This window comes from Struthio camelus, chromosome 16 (genome assembly GCF_040807025.1).
Source record: "Struthio camelus isolate bStrCam1 chromosome 16, bStrCam1.hap1, whole genome shotgun sequence".
Taxonomy (NCBI): Eukaryota; Metazoa; Chordata; class Aves; order Struthioniformes; family Struthionidae; genus Struthio; species Struthio camelus.
The window spans coordinates 22,128,179-22,149,816 of record NC_090957.1 but is presented as its reverse complement, the minus strand read 5'-3'; the positions used below and the strand labels follow the sequence as shown (position 1 = coordinate 22,149,816).

At 43.2% G+C, this 21,638-nt stretch overlaps 1 protein-coding gene across 8 annotated transcripts in view; it reads right to left on the bottom strand.

The window, feature by feature from the left end:
• The window catches only part of WSCD1 (WSC domain containing 1), a 35,616-nt gene that overhangs the window by 5,835 nt on the left and 8,143 nt on the right, over positions 1 to 21,638 (bottom strand). For 2 of the 8 annotated variants that reach the window (XM_068909473.1, XM_068909481.1), the window contains exons 2-5: positions 18,937 to 19,635; positions 13,592 to 13,706; positions 11,797 to 11,981; positions 6,580 to 6,701 (exon numbers count right to left, since the gene is read on the bottom strand). In XM_068909473.1, coding sequence (XP_068765574.1) covers positions 6,580 to 6,701; positions 11,797 to 11,981; positions 13,592 to 13,706; positions 18,937 to 19,366 — 852 coding nt within the window. In that variant the 5' untranslated portion in view covers positions 19,367 to 19,635. Of the gene's footprint in view, positions 1 to 6,579; positions 6,702 to 11,796; positions 11,982 to 13,591; positions 13,707 to 18,936; positions 19,636 to 19,865; positions 20,110 to 20,372; positions 20,529 to 21,638 lie in introns of all 8 variants that reach the window. The other 6 variants (XM_068909477.1, XM_068909479.1, XM_068909478.1 and 3 more) reach the window with 6 other exon arrangements.

The window sequence follows — 21,638 nt, the reverse complement described above, 5'->3', positions numbered from 1 at the left end:
GTGCCATCTGTGCCCAAACAGCCAACGTTTGCTTAGTGAATGAGATATGACATTGTCAAAAACTATTTACAGATTTGATCCAAGGGCAAAATATTTCCATTTCTGCCTGCAAATAGAAGTTTTCCCCTTACAATGAAGCAATGTTTTTCCATTTGAGAAATTAATAAATGTCCTGGCCCTCAAGCAGCCTAGAGTGAAAATATACCAATCTTGTGCCATTTGGCGTCTGTATTTTGGGAGGTTGGAGATTTTATGAAGAGACCTAAGCAAATACTTCTCCATACCTCTGCACCTTTGTTTGATCACTTTCATGAAGGCAAAATGAGTATTAGAAGGTATAATACTGTGTTGCAACCACTCTGCATCACTACATGTGACTAATCAGTGTTTGATGCTTCTGCAAGGCAGGGGAGTTGGACTGACTCCCTCACTTATACAGCTTTCCCAGTGGTCAGGTGACGTTTTGAGAGCTATCTCTTGTTGTTTTTCCTGTGTGTGTGTGTGTGTGTGTGTGTGTGTCTGGGTCTTTTGGGTTTTTTGGTGGGGGTGGGGAGCAGCATGTTTCAGTGCCTTTCCCAGCCTTTTCTTCAACAATGCTTTGGTTTTGGGCTATCAAACAGTGGAATTAACCTTTATCTGAACACTGTCCCTGCTATGTCCAGCATAGGCTAGTGAAAATCCTACCTCCGCTATGTCTCTTCTAATAAGCACCTAACTGGAAAGTGTTGTAATCCTACTGGTACACTGTGTATAAAACCTCTAGCAAATAATTTTTCCTGGAATGGGGAAAGAAAAACATGGATAGAGGCTACTCACATTCTTGATCTAAATCGACCTTCAGGAAGAATAATCAAAAAGGATGGGGAAAAAAAGAAAAAAAGGGAGGGGAGAAGAGCTGACATCTGGCTGCAGTTCCCAAGGGTGAAGGGATGTCTTTACAAACATAAATTAGTCAAGAGGGAATGCCCGTATTTGCCTCCATGTTGCTTATCTGTGATGCTAAAGGAATTGGCTGTATTACAGATGGTGGGAGATGTTTCCTTTATCTTTTACTACTTGGGGATGGTATCCCAAATAGTTGGTGGGCCTAACGCAATCTTGTACCTAACGTGATATTCAATGTTTCTTTGTGGCTACTTTATCTTTCGGGGGGGGGGGGTTATGCACCCTAATGTAGATTTAATGTAGGTAATGTGACCCTAACACACAGAACGTAGATGTTGGCAAAACTTATTTCCGGTAAACCAGAGGATGGACTTTGCTCACTCCCTTTCCTGTTTTGGAGTTGTGAGCCTCTGAGTCCCCCTAAAAATCCAAAAATCATTGTGATGGATGGGGACAAATCATGCCTTTACCCCATTTCAGGAAATGTTTCTTCTAGCAACGTAAAATGACACTTCTTTGCTCAGGCCTGAACAATGTTTAGTTAGTAATTTAGACTTAGTACACCCAGTGCCTTTTTCATGTCAAATCCTTGCACGTTTGCCAATTGCAAACAGAAACCAAGATAACAAGAATTGCCTCTTTCACCTCCTCCTCCTCTATTGCTTCAGTGCCACTGACTTTAATATGATGGCAATTTTCAAATCAAAGGAAGAAGATCTTGCCTTCAACTGCTTGAAGTATTTTGTTTCATCAAGTATATTAAACTGTCAAATCTCTGTACATTTGCAAAATGACTGGAGAAATTCAGATAATAATGTTGCTTTATTTACAACATTAAGGTTTCGGCAACATGACTTGATCCTGGAAATGCAGAGTGTTTTTCAATTCTGTAGGGGTTGTCTAAGAGTTTATTTTCATAAAAAATATATATGTGCTTTCTTTTCTGGCTTCAACATGTGTTTGGAGAAAGGCAGGGGGAAGGGGAGCTGGCTTCATGAATGAAATGTTTTCAGTGAGTTTGCTGTGATCACTGAAGAAGCACGACAATAGTTCTGGGAAGTGCACCCGGATCCCAAGTGTCAGGGCAAAGCGCTATAATCAGCCAACTGATTATTCGGATTGCATGCCTATCTGATGCAGCACATGGAGTGATTGCAAAATAATATATTCAGCCTTGTCTCCCCATCAGTACTTAATCAGCAACTACAATCCATCTGCTTTCACTCACCTTGTGTATTTACATAAGTCCCAAGTGATGGTTACTGCTTTAAGCAACTACATAATTTTTAAGTGCAGGACTAGTCCATCTCAAGTTCAACAGATACAAATCTGCACTTCAGTTAAACATGACAGTTCAAAAGCTGTAAGGAAAGTAATCATTCTCCAGGAGCAACACAGATGATGTGATGGTTCAATCACTGTTTTTATTAGATTATATTCAAATGATGAATTCCCAATAGATTAAAAACACACTTAACTAGATCTACTCTCAGGACTCTGCTAAATTCCTTTCCTTTCCTGCTTTGTTAGCTACCTCTCCTGTCTAAGACACAGCTAAAATTTTCTCCCAAAGTGCCCAAAAAAAAAAAAACAGTGAGGGACTAACCATGGAAGGAAATGTCTTTCTCAAGTGAAAATGATGTGTTTGGTTCATTTAAAAATGGACACAGTCACTTTGCAAGAAACCTAGATGTTATTCATCAAGTTTCCATTGACACGGATGTTCTAAGAGCGAAGAATAAATACTGTGAAGTCAATCACCGCTTGAATAAAAATGCTGGCTTGTTCTACATTGCTATATGTTAAGGAAAGGGGGCAATTCTTTGATGTGCTGTTATACCCGTTGTGACCCTGATCCTGAATTAATCCTCTCTCACTGCTCGAGTAAAGTCAGTGGGCCTGTGGTTATTTGCATCAGTTGAGGATATGGCCTAGTTATGTTAGTTTTATTGTGTCAAAATAAATTCTAACTGAAGCCCAGGGAAATACTCTCATATTTTTACAACAGGATTTGGATCAAAATGCTAACAGTCTTTCATTTATGAGTAAATAATAGAACATAGCTGCCTCCAGAATCCAAAATGACAGGTCTACTTCTGAAGTTGAGAGTTTGGCATATTCTTGAAGAAACACCTTAGAACTGGTCATGCCCAAGCTTGCAAACTTGCTGGGGGGGAGGGGGGGTTGTTTTGTTTTTTAATGGATTGAGATGCTGGGGTTCTCTGCTCAAGATTTAGTATTGTTTCAGGTTTTATTACATATGAATACGTAGCATAGCTGACTGCTAAAAGGCCTCATTATTTAAAAACATAATTCAAATGGAGATGGCTCATCTGGTATTCAGGCTGGCTTATAAAAGAGCATATATGAAAACTATGGCTTCTGGCCAAGGGACCTGGCACAGAAACACTTTCCTAGCTCTTTGCTATTAAGCCATGTCATCACTGTGTTAATTACGAAAGAAACTGATAATTAAGAGTATTTAGCAGGTTTCATCTAAAGTTGTTACCTCAAATTCATTCCTCCGATACTTCCAAGCTACCATTGCAGTTGCATAAAGCAGTTTACAAGGCTAACAAATAAATATGGTATTCTCAAATTGTTTTTCTTCCGAGTCCCAATGGGCAAAAGATTTATTTGTGTGTTTAAGTAGCCAACTAGTCCCATTAAAAACCCACTAGCTTATCCAGAATGTATAGAAGTTGGTGAGATAATTCTTTTACTCGTCGAAGGCTGTACTAAAATGACAAGGCTCTCCTGATTTCAGGAAAATTAAGAAGGTTCATATCATTTGGAAGCTGGGCATCATCTTTTGGAAGGAAAAGAACCAAAGCCAGGACAAATGTTTATAATATACTAAAACAAGTTATAATATCACATAGAATTAAAGCTCAGACTGATTGTTTGTGTTCCAGCCCTGGTATGCTAGAGTTGCTGGTAGTTTGTGTACATTGTAATATTTTCTCCTTTTCTGGTTTCATCCTCATTTATTATAGCATAAATCACAGAGATGAATGGAGTTGCTTTTACAGGAGATGATCTGAATGAGACTGAAACCAGGCTGTTTGATCTTAATAGATTTTTCTATTTCAACCTGACTATTTGTAGAGAGCACACACCAAAAACAAACTATGAAATAAAAATTCGACCTTTTCCTCAAAGCACTTGCAATCTAAGTTGCACAGGCTTCACTGAAATATTCTAACACAGATTTCACAAGTTCTTCCTTCCTGCATCTTTCATCCATAACTTAAAAATGCTAAGCCTCTAAGTCTGTGCCAACTGAGGCATGCGGAAAATCCCATTGCCAACGCAGAAACATTACAGAAAAAAGGAAAGGCCAGCTTGGAAAAGGTGAAGTTGTAAGAAAAGGTGCAACTCTGCTATTTATGGTGTTGTGTAGCATTTTGCTTGGAGAAAAAAGTGGTATTACTGTATACAAGAACTGACTACTGTAGTAGTCCAAGTGGCGTGTAATAACTGGAATGGTGGATGTGCAATTGCTGCTCCTCAAACGGAGGAAGATCTTGCCAGCCTTTCTGCAGGCAAATGTTCTATAACAGTCATTTTCTAAAGGGGGAGATTGGTGCCTAGCAGAGCTAAAAGGGGAGAGAAGGGGTAAGTAGTTGTTAACCTGCACGATTTTAGAGAAAGAATAAATGAGGGAGGTACTAAACCTTTTCTTCAGCTTCCTTTAGTACTTAGTCGTGGCAGATAGACTCTGGTGCATGAAGGGCAGACCACATCTCTACGGCAGTTACCAAAGCAGGAAGGCAGATGAGATTCTCCGAGCTGGATGTACTGGGATAGAAGTATTTCCACCCCTAAGGAGTAGCCTGTGCTTTCAGAGACAGATCTGGGCATGGTCCCTGCTAGTAGCAGGGGATGCTCTGTGCTAGGAACTAACCCATCAGTTACGGATCTTTCCCTGATCTTCTGATGAAGTCCTGCTTTTACTGTACATTTATGCGCATGGAGGATGAGTGTGTGTTTGTATGCCTGTTTGTAATGTACTATGTACAGGGTGGTACATAGGTAGGATGCACACCAGGCAATTCACTGCACAGAGTTAATCCATGATGCATTCTCCAGATGTACTACTGATGAGCTGGTATAAAGGATATGTTGACTGGGAAAGGCCTTCCCAACCAGCATCACAGAACTACTAAAATTACTCTATCTAGTAATTAAGATGATTTGTTGTTCATGACTTAATAGTTAATCAATTTTGCGATGCTAGAAGACAAAGTGATTGAATGTTTGGCTTAGTGCATGAGACTGAACGTGGCTGCAGGCTAAAGCTGACCACAAAGTGAATCTTCTTCTGTACAAAAAATGAGCCCCCTCAGAGTAGGGAGGAAGGGAAGGGAACCCAACTATAGCAGCAGCTAATAGAGCAGACTGTGCACGGGGCCAAATGTTCCCTCCTTCTAGGCTGAGTCCATCAAGGTCAAACCGTCCTTCCAGTCTTGCATCCATGGTCTAACTCTGTGATAAATGGAGAGGTCGAAAGACAGTGCTACTTCAGAGCAAGAACCTGCACAGGGACAAGAGATGTTAGTGTGCCCATCCTTGCCCTTGGCCTAAAAGGCAATAAACACGCACACGAGCTTATTAGATGCTTTCTTGTGGCCTTATATGCTGGCACCAAGGAATTCTAAAATGATTCCATGTAAAATTCTCCTCCTGGGTTGGGTTACAGTGAAAGCAGAGTAAATTATCCTAGTGTGGAAAGATGCGCATTTGTATAGAAGTACCAGGAAAGCTCACCTGTTCTAAATAAGCTTAATTGCTAAAATTGTTCTCTTGCAGCTATTTTTTTTAATTAAAATTATATATTCCTAGCCTACATAGTTACACTGGTACGTGGGTCCCCACCAGGTGAGTGGGAAATAGCTCCCTTGAGGGTACTGAAGCCATGTTTAAGGAGGACAAATGCAACTACATGCCGAACCAGGCCCTGATTGGTAGGGCAACAAAGTCACACCTTTGATCAGCGTTGTTGCTTTGACTGTTTCAGACTTGATTTTTCTAAGGTCTTCATTTCTAAACTATAGCTATCATTGCAAATGGAGTATAAAACGTGCTCATCTTTTTCACATGTATTTATAGAGCGGCAACGTGGAGGCCCGGGTTCTTAGCGGATCTAGGTTTACGCCAGGATGGCCAACCAAGGGTGATGGTAGCGTTAAGGGCCGCTTGGCTTTGCGCTGCTTTACACCTGTGGCAATTGCAGTGGGGTCAGCACCAACGACGCTGGTGCAGCCGGGCTGGGAAACGGGGCACCACAGCAGGACTGCACTGCTGGCCGAGCCCCGCTCGCGGCAACGCGTCTTCAGTGTGAGCCCGTGACAGGGGAGACCTCCCTTGGGGGCAGCTTTAGCTCTGGGTTTGGTTTGAATGTGACAAGGAAATGGAATTGATTTTTCCCGTGGTCTATATTTGTCACTTAAAATGGTTTTTCTGTGCATCACATCTAGTGGCATAATTCTGATGACTTTCCTTCCCACCTTCCCCACTCGAGAGCAACTGGACCAGATACATCACTGGATATTTATTCTGACGAGTTTTGTCCTTCTGAAACTCATTTACAAATTCAAAGCTCTAAGGCACTAATCTTTGCTATTCCCTTAGTAGATTAAAATTTAAAAAAACAAAAAAGAAGAAAGGATGTGAAATGAGAACTGTTCTTACTTTCTTGGAGCAAAATTCAGAGCACATCTCCACCGTCAAATTGGGCTGTATCAAAGAGGCTGGAAAGGTGTCTGTTAAATTTGCTGGAGCTCTAAAACATCCTCGATAGATAACATTCCTCCCTGCAGGGATATGAAATAGGTTTCTCTTGAGAAAACAATGTCCATGGTATCCTACCACTATCACAAAGAACAATATTAGGTTCAGAAGCTAAAAAATACTAAAATAAACTTTATATTCCAAATGCTTTAGAAATAAGAGAAACCATGATATACACTAGAAAAATGTGTTGCAAATCCCATAGTATTGAAAGAAGCACATGCCTTTAGCTTTGTACTAACTACTGAAAGTAGGGCTGCAGCAAAGAGTTTAAATTAAATTCCACCAGTGGAGGACACTGCTATTGTTTGCAAGTCCCAGTTTTCTTTTGAGGACATACTTTCCCCTGAAAGGCTTAAAAGCCCCAATAAAAATCTGCAAAGCTTCCCGTGATCTGCACAAGAAAAGGAATGGAATTTAAATGAATTCAGAAAGCCCCTACAGGGACTCACCTTCCTGCACATCTGCTCAGTTACTGAGATATCCTTCTTCTCTTCCCATTCACTAGCTTTCTTTTCAGGGCAAGGGAGTTTGCTGCATCCTTCGAAATCTAAACGAGGCTTTTGTAAGTTGTTCTGGGAGAAAAGCTTTCTTAAAGTCTTGAGCATCAGCCTCTCATCTCATCTGCTCTTGTATAAATGCCACAAAGCTTGGCAGAGTTGCTCCATTTTTGCATCAGTGTGAGTGAGAGCAAGGTTTTGGGCCAAAACCTTGCTACTAATAGCAGTATAATTCTCCTTCCTGCTCCTGATAAAACCAAACTGCCTCCTGATAAACCCAAACAATACCCCCAAACTATCATGGAAACTTACTCCTAGGTGTAGCAACGGACTTGCATAAGTGAATTGATGATAATAAAGTAATATTGTGTGGCTAGATTAGAAAGAGAGAAGTCTATGTTGTACAGTACTTCTGAAAGCCCTAGAACTTTATGGGCTTTACAGTGGTGGAAAATGCCTTTGTCAATGGACAGTTGGATAAACAGACATGAAGTAATTTGCCTAACATCACTTAATAGGGAGAAACGTGCATTTGGGAATGAATTCGGGTCTTCTGAGTCTTGGTCCATAGCTCTATTCTTGAGGCACTTCTGGCCATCTTAAACAGTTTTCACTAGAATTAATGTGGGAAATGTGTTGAATGAACAGGAGAGATGTAGTGCGGTTTTGAAGGAAGATTTTTGGTTCTGCCTGAATTTCCTGTTAGAAGGGCCCAGATTCTTCATCACGAGCCAAAAGCAAATCTCAGAAGCTGCTTGCTTCCAAGGGTGCTTGAGGTTTATCCTTGGCCGTGGCTAGGGTGTATCTTCATCAGAATTTTGGCTCAGATGAGGGATATGCTTTAGAAGCGCGTCTCCCAATGATCCCTGGTCTCCATGCCTTTCTTTGCGTTGTGGCGCAGTCTCACACCATGGAAGCTGGGTTCCCTATGGTGAAACCGAAGCAGAGGTGCTTCAGGTGGTGTGCACCTCATGCACTCCACTTGCTAATGGGCATTCAGCCTATAGTGTTGGTCTAAAATAAAAACCTCAGAGCATGTATGGCATGGGTCTTGGTCCTCAGCACCACTCATTCTGCTCTCCAGCCCCACTCTGTGTGCCTTGCTAATGTAGCATAGCCTGAGATGCTGTATTTTTCCGTAAGAGAAAATAAAACTGTGTTAGTCTCTCTGATACTGTCTTTACAAAGTCTTTCATGTTAGGGCTGTTTTCTGTATCATAGCTTGTTCAGTCAAAAGTCTTCATAAGTTTAAAGCCATTTGATCATCTAGTTTGATGCCTCTCAGTAATAACAGACCAAAAATGTTACTTAGTAACTCCAGTACTCAGCCCGTAACTTGAATTCCTCTCAAGGGCGTCTTCCAGATAGGTGTGTGGCATTCATCTCAAGACCCTGAGACATGCAGAATCGATCCATACCGTGCAGTGTGTTCACCTGGTTAATCACTGCTGCAGTTTGTGTTCCATGTCGTCTTGTTTGAAATTTACCCTGTAGATTTCTGTCCCTGAAATGTCTTAATTCACCTGATGTCTTTTGTGGGCCACTTCCAGGATTGAGATAGTCAAATCTTCTTTTTGGCAGTCAACACACTTAAAACTAGCACAAGGCAACTACGTTTTTGGCATTTCCCTCTGCTAGCAGTCATCAGCCTGAGCCCTCTCCTCCTGCCCGCGCTGGCTACATTGCTGCTGTTTGCCACCGCTGCAGCCTGAAGCTTATTTCAGTCTGACTTCTGCCCTGGAGGAGCCTCTAAGCCTTCCTCCATGGTCAATGAAGGAAAATGGTCCCCATCAACATAATTAACAGGAGCTTTATTTCAGGTGCTTGACTTTGTTCTAGAAGAAGCCCTTCTTTCTGACTTCAGAGCATGCTCTGAAGAAACTAGCAACCTCAGGCTAACACCCGTCAGCTTCTGTGAGCATCCCCCCCCCCCCCACACACATATACATGCACACGTTTACAGGACTCGATGAGAGATGTGTTATTTATCTCCCTTTTTAAAGACCATTTTCTTTTTTCATCATCCCTGAGATTTTTTTCAACGCCATCTGAGATTTGGGTGCCCAATTTCAATGAAAAACAAAGAGGAAAACTGCATATCCAAATGGCACTTAGAAGCTTTGAAATTCCCAAGCAAACTGGCCTCATTTTAATTCCTCCCAGAAGAGGATATAATGGGCTAGAGAAAGTGCAATCTTGAATACTCACTGAGAAGAAACAAACCATAAATAAGTTAGGCCCAGGTCACACGTGAAAGTGATTAAATTAGAAGAGACAGAAGGTTCACTTCTGCTCTGTACTCAGCTGTATAAACACCTTCCAGGAGAGCATTAAAGAAGAGTGATATCCCCCCCCCCCCGTCACCCTGTCAATTTTTTCCCCTGGGGAATTATGCATGAAACACAAGCATCTTGTTTGGGGAGGCTTTTTGAACATTTTCAAAATGAAAAATCAATGTATGTACATTCTTATTTAGAAGACAACAGTAGCATGGAGAGGGGAATTCCTTGCTTAATGTGTGCCAAATCAGACTCAAATTCATTGATGTCTTTGCCCAATTTTTTAAAAGAGGGGAAAAAAGGAATTTTCTAAAAGTGAATTATTTACTTTAAATATTTTGTCAAGACTTATTTCCATTCTTTTGTCCTATGTCTTTGTTCCTTGTCTGCCATTCTTTGTTTCTCTAGGGATTACTTGCAAGATTATCTGAAACTTAATAGAGGATTTAAACTGACTACATAGTGGAGTAAACCCTTAAAACAGTAATTAGAAGTAGCTGCTGTGTCTTTGGGATCACTCAGGAGATGTGAAAAATAAAATAACTTGATGCTAGTTGGGGGAAAGGAGTCTCCCTGGAATCAGATTGCTACAAGCACTGCACCAAAAAATAAAGGAACAGACTTTCTTCTGCTTCCCAGGATGCTCTTGAAAGACTTCCCGCTAAATCTCCCACTCATATTAAATTCCAGAAACAAAATTTTTATGAAAACATTTGGAGTTGTATTAAATACGGTAAGGAACAAAACTTGAGCAGCCCACATCAACGCTTAGAAGGGAGCAGGATTCCCATAAAACCCACAGATAATACTGGAAACATTTATATTGTTTCCCAATTTCCAGGGGAGCCTATGGCTGAATCCTGCCCCTAGGAACACCCTGCTCCACAGTGATCCCCAGCTGGAGGTAGCTCAGAGCTTGAGCCTCGAGCGTGACATGGGGCACGAGTCCCGCTGCGCGGGTGCTCGTGGTGCTGGGATGGGAAGCAGGGGACGGTGGGAGGGGAGCCGACAAACCCCGCTCCCATGGGGTTTCAATGGAGGTGCCATCTGAGCTGCACCTGTGCTCTTCTCTCTGCAAAACTTTAGCTAGCTCAACTGCTGAGGGCATGTTAGAGGCAAAATATTAATAAGACAAGGCAAATCTTTATGCCAGATCTGTTTTGTATATTATATATTGTAAATCATGGATTCCATTACAGTTTCAGAGTTACTTTCCAATATTGTTCATCTTGATTAATACTCTTCTTGGCCCCTCAGCTAGCTTGTTTCTGCATGATTCTTCAGGGAGTCAAATATCAGGTATTACTAAGGGCAAACAAAATACAAATCTGGTTCCAGGCCATCATTTGATGACTAATTTGTTAATACTTAAGAAAAAATAAACGTCGCCTTTTCCAGTGAAATATGTGTATATATATTTTTACAGTGAAGACTTAAACAGTCATGCATGTCCTGGGAAACCTGCCAATGTGCCTGTCAGCCTGACACTAGCAATTTAGGTCTGTGTACCTTTGATATATAATTTATGTGTAGCTGGGTGGATTATTGCACAGACTTTGACTTGTCTTTACAAAGAAATGAAATACCACCAGTACTGGTGGAACCTAAGGTCTTGGTGCTTGTGTTCAGCAAATAGTATCCGTAGGGTCTTGTGAGCTTGCCAAAAGTAAAGACTACTCAACTGTTTAGCTATTTGAAACCTTTGGGCCAACATAAAGCTTATATCTTTTGCATCTCCCATGATAGCTAATTGAATGACAAACACTATCTCACTTAGATACTGGTGTGCTTCTCTCCGGAGAATCTGTATATTCTCCTGCACAGTAGCACAGTATTCACTTTGTTTAGGATAACTCTAGAGCTTGGAATGGTATTGGTATGTATATTTTTCTGCCATTGTAGAGCACCCAATTTTTGAGTTGCTTCTCAAACGCATGGTTTTGCTCATTAGCAGCAAATGCAGAAGGGAATATTTTTTCTGATGAAATCCTGCTGACATTGCAATTGCTCTGCACTGTATTTTACTTGCTCCCCTGGGGATGCTAACTTTTTATGTAGCAAGCTGGAGGCAACCAGGTGGGACACCTCTCACTGCTCCGAGGTAGCAGGCAGGACTGCTGCTCCGGGGAGGGACCAGCTACCAGACCAGCAGCAAATGGACACTGTGCCCTTCGAGCACCTCTGTCCCTTGCTGTGCTAAACCAGTGAACAGTGGAGCGGGATGAGCAGTGGGAACAGCCCGTTTGCTTAGGCCATCTGTGATGTTACCCACCCGTGAGATAAACACCGCTCCCCAAGGAGAGGAGCAGTCTGCTCTCTCTGGCCACCCCTGCACTTACGTTGCTTTGCTCCAGCCCGTAGGTCCTCCACCCTGTAGACGGAAAGGCGGTTCACTCCTCCGCAGATGGAGCCCTTCTCCCCCTTGCACTCGCTGTTGCACTCCTCCGGCTTCGAGGCGGTGGTGGGCAGCTTGTTTCCGCAGTAGCACTCTGCTCCGTACTCTAAACCAGCGTAGGTGTAAGCTCTGCAGGGACGCGAAACAAAGCGGCTCAAGTACAGCCGTCCCTACTTGGGAATAAGCTTTTACCTGGCAAACTTAGGAACCTGTCCCTCGGGATAATCTGTACGCTGCTTCCTCCTCGCCGCTTCGGAAAGGCAGCCGGCCCTGGGCACCAGGCGGCCGCTTTCCGGGGCAGGGCGGCAGCGGGTGCTGCTCGGGCTTCGGCCCACTTAGCGTGTCAGAAGTGGCAGTGTCGCAGGGTGAGGTGACACCGTCTAAGCCCAAACCAACTACTTCAGGTTTTTACGAGAAATGTTTCAGACCATTTGGAGTGACAGAGAAGAAAAGTCCGTTTCAGAGGTTCCATTTGAAATAGGGCACTTTAGATCCGGTCATGCGGTTTTCAAATGCCCGAAACAAAGACTTGTCTGTTACTTGAATAGCAGATAAAATGCTCGCTGCGTCTCTCAAGGTATTTTAAGCTGCTTCCCAGCTACAACGCCCGCTTCAGTGAGCGGTTGCCTGCAGGTTACCGATAGCTCCTGGTCGGTGTGAAGTGAGGATCCAGTCTGGTCGGCACGGGGTGGTTACCAGACTCGGGCCTGCGGCAGCGGTCTGGCGCCCGCACGGGGAGCCTTTCGGGCCCTTCCCGAGGTGAAGCGTTCCCCTGGGTCTCCTTGTCGCGCCAAATGCAAGCACGCACCACGTCCACCCAGGGCGCTCGAGAGCGCTTCAGGTGGGACTCGGAGCTGTGCTGGCCTGCGCCAAACCAGGGCCTGGCTTCAGAAAGTATCTAACAAGATTTGATGGTCTGTCAAGAGAGTGTCATTTTCTTCACCTAAAAGACGATCCGGTTCAGGGAGTCTTTTTGTGTGGTTATAGATGACTGAAGTGGACCTGGGAAATCTGAAAGTCGCCATGACAGGGTTAAACAGTAACTTAGGCGCCACTTAATGCAGTTGGCTCCACGCATACTGCATTGCTCTACAAAAAGAAGGGAAGTAAATTTCACAGGAATAACTCTGAATAGCTTCTTTTTTTTTTTTTCCTTTCCCTGCCCTCTCGCGTTTCAGAGCAGCAAGAAGTCTTTTGTATAAATAATGTAATGTAGGCCTGTCCCCGTTACTAATTATTACCCCCACCCTGCGTACTGCCTTAGCTAATCAGGTCAGTAGTGAGGTGGCAGAAACCACGCTGTGACTATTTCCCAGCGATCGCCGGTTCCCTGTGGCACGCTGGGAAACTGCCTCGCGTGCAACCATGCACTCAGTCGTCCTGTTCTCTCATTTCTGGGACCACTAGTGTGTTTATAGTTTGTGTTATATTTTAGGCCACAGATTTGGGCTAGAGAGCAATTTTTAACAGTCAAAGCAGTAATTTTTGACCAGAAAATATATTTGAACAGAAAATACATTGCAAGTAGTCGTGCTATAATAAAGATCTATGGATAGGCTGCAGTGAAAATAGACCATTTAAAGCAAGGTTGCAGAGACACTCCATCCCTGCAGGTATGAGATAATTGCGGTTTTCAGAGATGCTATCTCTTTTAACATATGCATGCTTTTTCTCCTTTTGAATCCAGTTCAGCTTGTTATCAGAAAAGAAAAAACTTGCAATGAAAAATATCACTTTACCTCTCAGCACAAGCTTCCTGGCAGTGAGATACTGTCATTTTTCTTAAGTCATAAAACACGGCTCCCTTCAATGTCCTCTCCCTGGAATCATCACTGAAGCATCCAATGTAGGTGCCTGTGAGCATGAAAGACCACAGAATTAGGCAATGTGCATAGGCTAAAGACAGGGAAAAAGAAAGACATTCCCATGACAGTTCAGTGCTGGGAACGGCGTGTGGAGCAATGACCTGCTGGGAGGCTGGGCTGGTCTGCAGGCCAGGCTGTTGGTGGTGCTGAACTCTCGTAGATGTTATTGAAGGAGTAAGCCCAAACGAGCAGTGGAGAGAAACGGGAAGGAGATCAGCCTTTTCCTCTATATAGACTGTTTTAGACAAGACTGCCTTTCTCCTTGGAGTCACTGTTGCTGTGGGCTGCGCTCTCTGCTCTGCTCCCTCCCCTGGTTCATATGGGCCAGGCCTGTTGTTCCCACCCTGGTCACGATCCTGTTTGCACTCTGCTTTTCTATGTCATCCAGGCTTTTTATCCCTGAAAACACCTCCACATCACTGGGTCCTTCTCCCTCCAGCCACTGTCCTGGCTGTGGCAGCTGCTGCACTGGCATCCCTGCGTGCTCCTGGTGTCCCACGCGGGAGCCTCCGTGCTCTCCTAAACTAGCTAAATGCAGATGTAGTGCACGGGCACACTCCAGGCTGTAAGAGCTGGGAGGGGGGAAAAAGCATTGCAGTCTTCTAAGATAAAGGACGCGGTAGTCTTTAAACTAGTATAGACCTGGGAGAAATGCAAGAAGATTTCTCAAACTTTTCTTGAAAATGTCTAGTTGAGAATAAGATGGTGCAAGAGAAATATTTAAAAAAAAAAATCTATTTCCTTTGAGTATGCAGAGTTATCTTTCCGTTATAAGCATTTAATATAACTTCAGCCTTAACTAAGCAGCACTGTCTAGCTATCGCATTAAACGCTCTCTCCAGTGCAAATGAATCTCTTAAAATGTCTTGCTTTACTGAACATATGAAAGATAAATATTTCTGTTAGACTGCATCCTACATTAAGCCTCTTATTTTGTTGTCATGAACAAAATGCAATAAAACCTAGTCCGTATTTTTGTAATATATGATTGGAAGGATGACCTAGATTCCCATTATTATACAGCAAGTGTGTATATACAAGTACGTATTATTAAAATATGAAGGAAGAAAGGAAATTTGATTTTTGGAAGTAACAGTATTGAGATCACAATTTGTTAAAATTCAGATAGCATGAGCTGTGGACAGGAAGAGAATGTATGATGAGAAATGAAATTTTGAAAGAATTAACATGAAAAAAAACTTCAAGCCACTCTAACAGATTTTAGAGCTAGGGAAATAAATCATATGAAAATAAAGTGTATGGGACCAAAGCCTCCAACTCTGGAGGCCAAGGAATACAAACTAACGCAAACTGTATCTGATTTCTTCCCCGCATCCCTTTCACGTTTCTGTGAGCCCTGTGTTAGATGTCTAGCAGTATCTCCTTCACATCCACTTATGAATGAACCCTTGGGAGACCCCACGGTTTTGGAACCAAATGTCGCGTCAGTGACAGTGGTCCGGTAGCTGTCATCTTTGAAATTCTGTGCAATGGCATAACCTGTCTAAGTGAAACAACATAAAATGTCCCATAGGCTGGTAGCATTCTTAACAGAAAAATTTCATTTGCTACCAAACAAATTGCTATCTGTATTTGTTGAACTAATAGTATTTTCCAGTCTCCCTGGCCAGAATAAGATGCGGTCTCTGCCCTGAACAACTTAAAAGTGCAAGTGGGCGCTAGAGTTGTCCAGAAAGAAAGAGAGATGAATTTCTTGCCCAAGGTCACTTTGTTCTGGGTGGACAGAGAGCAAGGCAAAGTGAACTTGGTGTTTACAATATGCAGCAGCAGGCACACATGCCAACGTATTTATTTTAGGTTAACAGTTGGCCCCAGGAAGCCCGTAGGGGATCAGGCCTGCAGGCTGCTTGAATGCTCAGACAGGTGTAGAGCGGACGTGTCGGCTGACTGCATCAGGAAGCCCACGCGTCATTAGAAGGATATTGATGAAGAACGCACAAAGAAGGCAATGTGCTGCTTTACTGAAAGGGAACCTCAGGGCAAAGCTGAATCTTTAACATGCATTATAACCACAGAGGATTTCATTATACCTTGGAAGGGATCCATAATGAAATAACAGCCTGCAAGCTTACTAGGAAAAGGGGGCGGTGGGGGGAGAGATAACATGTATTATATGGAGAGGTAATTTTAAATTGATAATAACTTCCAAAGACATTCTAATGCTTGTTAACAATATGGTTATTAATAATGATACTTCATTTTCAGTCAGATATTCAAATGATGCACATTTGAATCGGCATAATTCAGTGGGATGTAGCAATAAGTAGCCCCTTTGGCTCCTCCTCAGTCAGCAATTATAACCTGAGCATGGCACTAGATTAATGGTTGATATGGGCTTTAGCTTTAACTGATTTTTATGGATAACTTTCAAAATTAATCTGTCTGTTTTTAATTGAAGTTTTTAAGGTCATTCAGGAACTCTGTGGTAGAACAGGTTCATACTCTGCCAGGTATTAGAGTAGCACACAAACATTCACCATATTTTGTACTTGTTGTCTATTCTTTTGTTAATCGGGGAGGGAAAAAAAGCCCTAAAACGGAGGGGAACTAGAGCACCCCAAGCAGCTATAGTCAATGGAAATTCAAACTTACTGTCTTTATACAGTTTGGATTCAGGAGGAAACAAAGCCAGAAGAGCTTAGGGGCGCTTTCTGAGTTCAGCAAGCCAGGCTGATTTCAGAGGGTGCCTTGAAACCCACTGAGGCTACCTGGGCTGCCAGAACACGTGCAGCATGGAAGTACAAATCACGGGGCCTCTGGGGGAAGCGAGCAGAAGAGGACCTGTTTCAGGGAGGCCTCTCCTCCCTCATCCCCACGAATCAGCTCACGTGGAACAACGATCCTGACCGAGCAGCACCCTGGATGTGCCCCTCTGGGTTAAAACATCAACCCCTGCTGGGCCATCAAAAACAGGGCATGTGCTGCTTGCAAAAGAATGAAAAAGTAATCCTTTGGATATATTAAATACTGCTTTTATGAGGTGTACAGATAAAAAAGTGGCATCTTGTAGGGTTCAGGTGGTTCTTTTCTGCCCCCAGCTGTTTACTTACTAACGTTAGTCGCCACCTCCTTTAGTAAATTTATTTGCTGAAGTGAAGATGCATGTTCTGTTCTGTGGAGAGTGGGTTGCATGTGTAGTGTGGTCAGACAGGGCTCTTCCACAAAGCTTATTTCCACTCCTGTGTGCCAGGCTTTCGGTGTGCAGTTTCAGCTTGGTCACCAATGTGTGGCACAGAGCAGCTGTGACCACGTGTTTCATGCTAGTCCAGAAGCTACCGCTGGACCTTGAACACCCTGGTTTTGTGTGCAGGGCAAGTCACTGAAATGCATTTGGGTTCTCTGGGGAGCATCTGCACTTGGCAATCTCTGTTCTCTGCCACCAAAATCTGCTAGCTGTGGGATTTTATGAAGTGCCTGGGGAGTAGTCTTGGAAGTCTCTGCTTGGTGCTTTAGATACTTCCAGCTGTTATAGTTTGCCTGACTCACGCTGTATGACTCATCTATCATACACCATCAATAACAACCTCTTGTTTCCACTTCCGAAAATTCATTCAGTAGGAGTAAATCGATGGAACCTTTTTTGTGGGATTTTTTTCAGAAGAGGCGCCTTTCTTTGGGTAACATTACTAAACTGCTCTTTATTTTGTTGAATAATGTGATGTCTAGCGGTTCAGATCCCATTCCTTTACTTATTGCTAGTGAAACATCTCAAAGAGCAACCATTGCTTCTAACAAGCAATGGATCAAAGACAGCACTTGAACCTATCTTCTCACACATGCCCCTCAGTTACAATGAGTGCTTCGTCTCAGATTGTTACGAAGGAAAGCTTTATGGCGTTATGCGATGACAATTTTTTTTTAGCCGTGAGGCACGATGATGGTGGCATGAGAAGTGTATGGGTGAGAGTTCATCCTGCTGTGGAGCCTTCTTCAGCGCTGCAGAGCAGTGCTGGTGGGGTGCTGTGGCCTTCGGTGACACCCAGCACCTTGTGAGGTGTCTGCTTCCCTCTCTGCCCACTCACACTTGGAAGGTGCCGCTTCCCTGCTGGAGACACTCGGCCCCCTCGAACGGGGTCTGCAGGGCGAGGGCTCTGACGCCCCGCTGCAGAGAGCGGCAAGGCTGCGTAATGCCCAGCACCATGGGTGTCGGGGCTCACGCGGCGCCCATCGTGGGCTTGGTTGGGGGGGGTGGCAGCCAGAGCTCTCCCAGGGTGATGCAGGTGGGTGGTGGGTCACAAGGGTATAAAGCCACACAGAAGTGTGAACATCTACAGACTCCTGTTCTGCTTCTTTACTTGCCCTGGATACTAGTTTCTCTAAAGCTTTCCTGCTGAATTAAATCTATGCATGTATTTGTTAGTAGCAGTTATAGTAGCAAAGTCAGACTCACAGTGAAGTGAACTCAGATTTCTGTCACTCCTGAATGGCTTTCCATTTAAGATATCATTAAATCATGAAGCCTGGAAAATGTACAGTTTTGTAGCTTGTGCTCTGGCCGCTAATGCACGGCACTGGACCTCCCCTGTGCAGTGATGCAAATTCCCTTGCGGTCTGCTGGGCTGTTGCTAATTTCCAGCAAACTCGTCAAACACCAGGAGTTGTCTGTTCCAGGAGCTCTCGTTTCCTCGTGGTGCTGCTTCAGCACGCAGTAAGGGAAGAAGAGGTTATACTGACCTACCTCTTGCTCCTCTAAAGACAGCAGGTTAGCAGAGATATCACAGGGGCAGTTCAGGAACAACAGGTGTGTTTGCAACAGCAGAATTTAGTATATGCTGGAAAACTTCACCAGCAGAAGGCACCTGTAAACTGAAGATACTGTGTGCTTCTGGATAGTTTACTTAAAACCCACTTTTTAAATTTCCCCAGTTCTGACAAATAAAATCAATTAAATGGTGTTCACCTTTGCCTGTTTGAAGAGAAAGTAATTTAAATGAGGGAAGCATATTTCACTACCTGGACTTCCGTTCAATTCAATAAAAACACTTTTGGAGGAAGTTACAGCTCAGCATGAACAGGCATGTCTGAATTTTACTTTGGCCTGTGCACGAACTTAACTAGTTTGGAAGTGATGAAGAGCTGGAAGGAATGCATTTCTGCAAGAAGTCTCTATGATACTTACTAATCTTTGCCTGAAATGGTCCTAGGAGTGCAGTTTACATGCATGTCAGAAAATGGGGTAGAGGGGTAATATCCCTTACCTTTGTTCTCAGCAGTATGCTCCATCACTTTAGATCTTTTTGTTTGCGCGGGTTCCTGTTCGTTGATGAACCTGTGAAACCACCTTCTCCGCAACTGCCTTAGCTCCGAGTTGCGGGACATGAGCCACCGTGGGCTGTGCCTCTGGTCCAGAGCTGACTCCTGGAGCATGTCCATGCCCACCAGGAGCCGGGGGCTTGGGCGAGGGTTTTGCACAGTCCTCGTGTCTACCCCTATTCCAACCCCTGTCATCACGTCCAAAACCGGCAGAGCCTGATTAGCGGAGGTCCCACGCGAACCTTGCTGGATAACCAAGCGAGACCGCTGTAGCAGCAGAAGGCTACCAGCCATCAGGTAAGCTGCTGTGAGGAAAAAGAGCAGAAATTGAGCCCGCCGAAGAAACTTCTGTAGCCTGAAGAAAGCTTTGGCCATGCCCTTACTGAAACTAGGCCTTCACGCCTTCCAAACGGCCCCTGAATCACCGCTTGAATTGGTGCTAGTTCCTCCCATAAGTTCAGCCCATCACTTTAACGCCTTCTCCCCACGAAAAGTATTCTCTCTGGATATCAGTAGCAAATGTAGTAGCCTGGTGCGTCACATCCACACGGCCATGAGGTTCCCAGGTAGCCGACGGGGTTTGCGCAGACCCAGGGATAGTTCCATTATTGTATTCTGCTGGACTTAACAGCTGATGCTGAAGCCTGAAATATCAAGGTGGGGGAAAAAAAAGGTTGGTTCAGATCCAGACAGTAAATGCTTGTCATCAGGGTGACTTTCTCCTCCCCCCCACCTAAGCATGTCTCCATCTGTTGTTTATAATTACACACTTTAAAGACAACAATCCCATGAGAATGATTGATTAAGCAGAAGCTGGTATCAGATCTTCAGTGTTACTCTTTTCATTCTCTTAACTGAAATGCACAAAAAATACCTTTATGATGAAGTTATTTCTCTTGGGATGTTTGGAACATTAAGTTCTTTATTTTCTTTTGTAAACAGCTGACATCTCCATTCTTTGTCACTGACTGGAGCGGGCAGCCACGGTATAGGCATCTTTTCAGGAAGGTATTATCAGATGCTCGCTTTTCAGCAGAACAGTAGCTAAGCTGCACACGTAGATCAGAAGGAAACAGCAGCGTGGGTGTATAGAACGCAAATGAAATTGCATCAGCTCACTATGGATAAGAGTAATTATTAATCTCTTTGCAACACAAAGTAAGGCATTATTTTGGAAGGATATGTTGGGGTTCTGTACTTATATAGAAAGCTGTGCGAGTTACTCTACATATTGCTTTAAAAGAAAGCAAAGATCTTGCTAGGTTTTTTTAGTAGATTTCTATTGACAAATGTTGACATGTAGATGCTTATAGACAAAAGCTCATGACTGTTTGAAAAAATTTTCTTTTCAAATTTCACCAAGTATCTCTTGAGTACTTACTTCTGAGCTTTGCCAGGCTGTTAGTTATGCTGATGTATACCATGACAGGATCGTCCAGGGAAGAAAAGTGTCTTTGTGCTCTAGGGAACCTTTAACCTCCTGTAACAAAAGCTGGCATCTCCCCATAAGTTCCTGGTTTCTCAGTCAAACACTTCTCTGTGGAGCCAGGCAAGCGTTGAGAAAAGGCTTAGTGTTTTTCAGAAAAGAAAATATTATGGCTTTTGCTTAACTTGCAATTGGGGTGCACTCTTGAAATCCACAGTCCTGGCAAAGAAACATCTGTTCACTGTAGTCCTTGTTTCAGTGTCTGATTTAAATTTTTGTGGATATTCGCTTATGCCTCTTCCTAAAACATGCGCTACCAAATAAAAGTCTCCACTCATTCCCATTTTCATTTACTTATGTAACTTCTTTCTATCTTAAGCAGCAATCAAAAACAAAGCTCAAAAACTTCCAAGCCGAAAATATATTAAAGTTCAGCTCAATCTTTTGTCAATTGAGCTTGAATTCCTTTTGTGTGACCTCTTTTCAGGCTAGATTGCTCAATGGGGCTGGCGCAAGGCAGGAGCAAGCGCCTTCTCCTTTTGCAAGTCAGACAGTTTTTAAGACCTGATTCAGTTTCATTGCTGCTGTTAAAGTTCATGTATGCTGGTCTCAATTGTATAGGGCTGAGTAGCATCCAAAAAATATTTGTGTTTATCTCTGCCTCTACACTTTCTCCAAATAGTCTGACAACGCCTTATCATCATTCCACTGGTAACTGTGGATGTTTTTATCCTGCATCTGTTTTCAGCTAACAGACTTTAGAGCAGGTGTGACAGGCTAAGATGCAGAAGCATGCTTTAAGTTGTTTAAGACCACTTTCTCCACTGCAGAAATTAACACAACTCTATTCTGATCAGCTCTGAAGCCAAAGAAATTGCATTGATTTACACCAGCTAAAGAGCCGACCCTTAGAATTAAATTATTGAAAATCTCTGATCAATGTTCTGAGAGCTCAGGAATTACAGTAAAAGGGTCAGAAGTACCTAGACAGATGAACAGAAAATTATCTATAATTAGATACTGTAGATTGTTACTGCGCTAATTTAGCTGAAGAAATAGCGTCTATCAGCATAGGTGCCATTTGATTCACTAGTTGTTCATAACATCGGGCTACCGGAAACTTGTGAGCTATTCCCAAAAGAGCCTGTCCAGTATAAAAGAAAGATAGGTGTGTGTGTTAGCTATTTGAGATTCCGACTGGGAAATTATGATGCTCCTTAG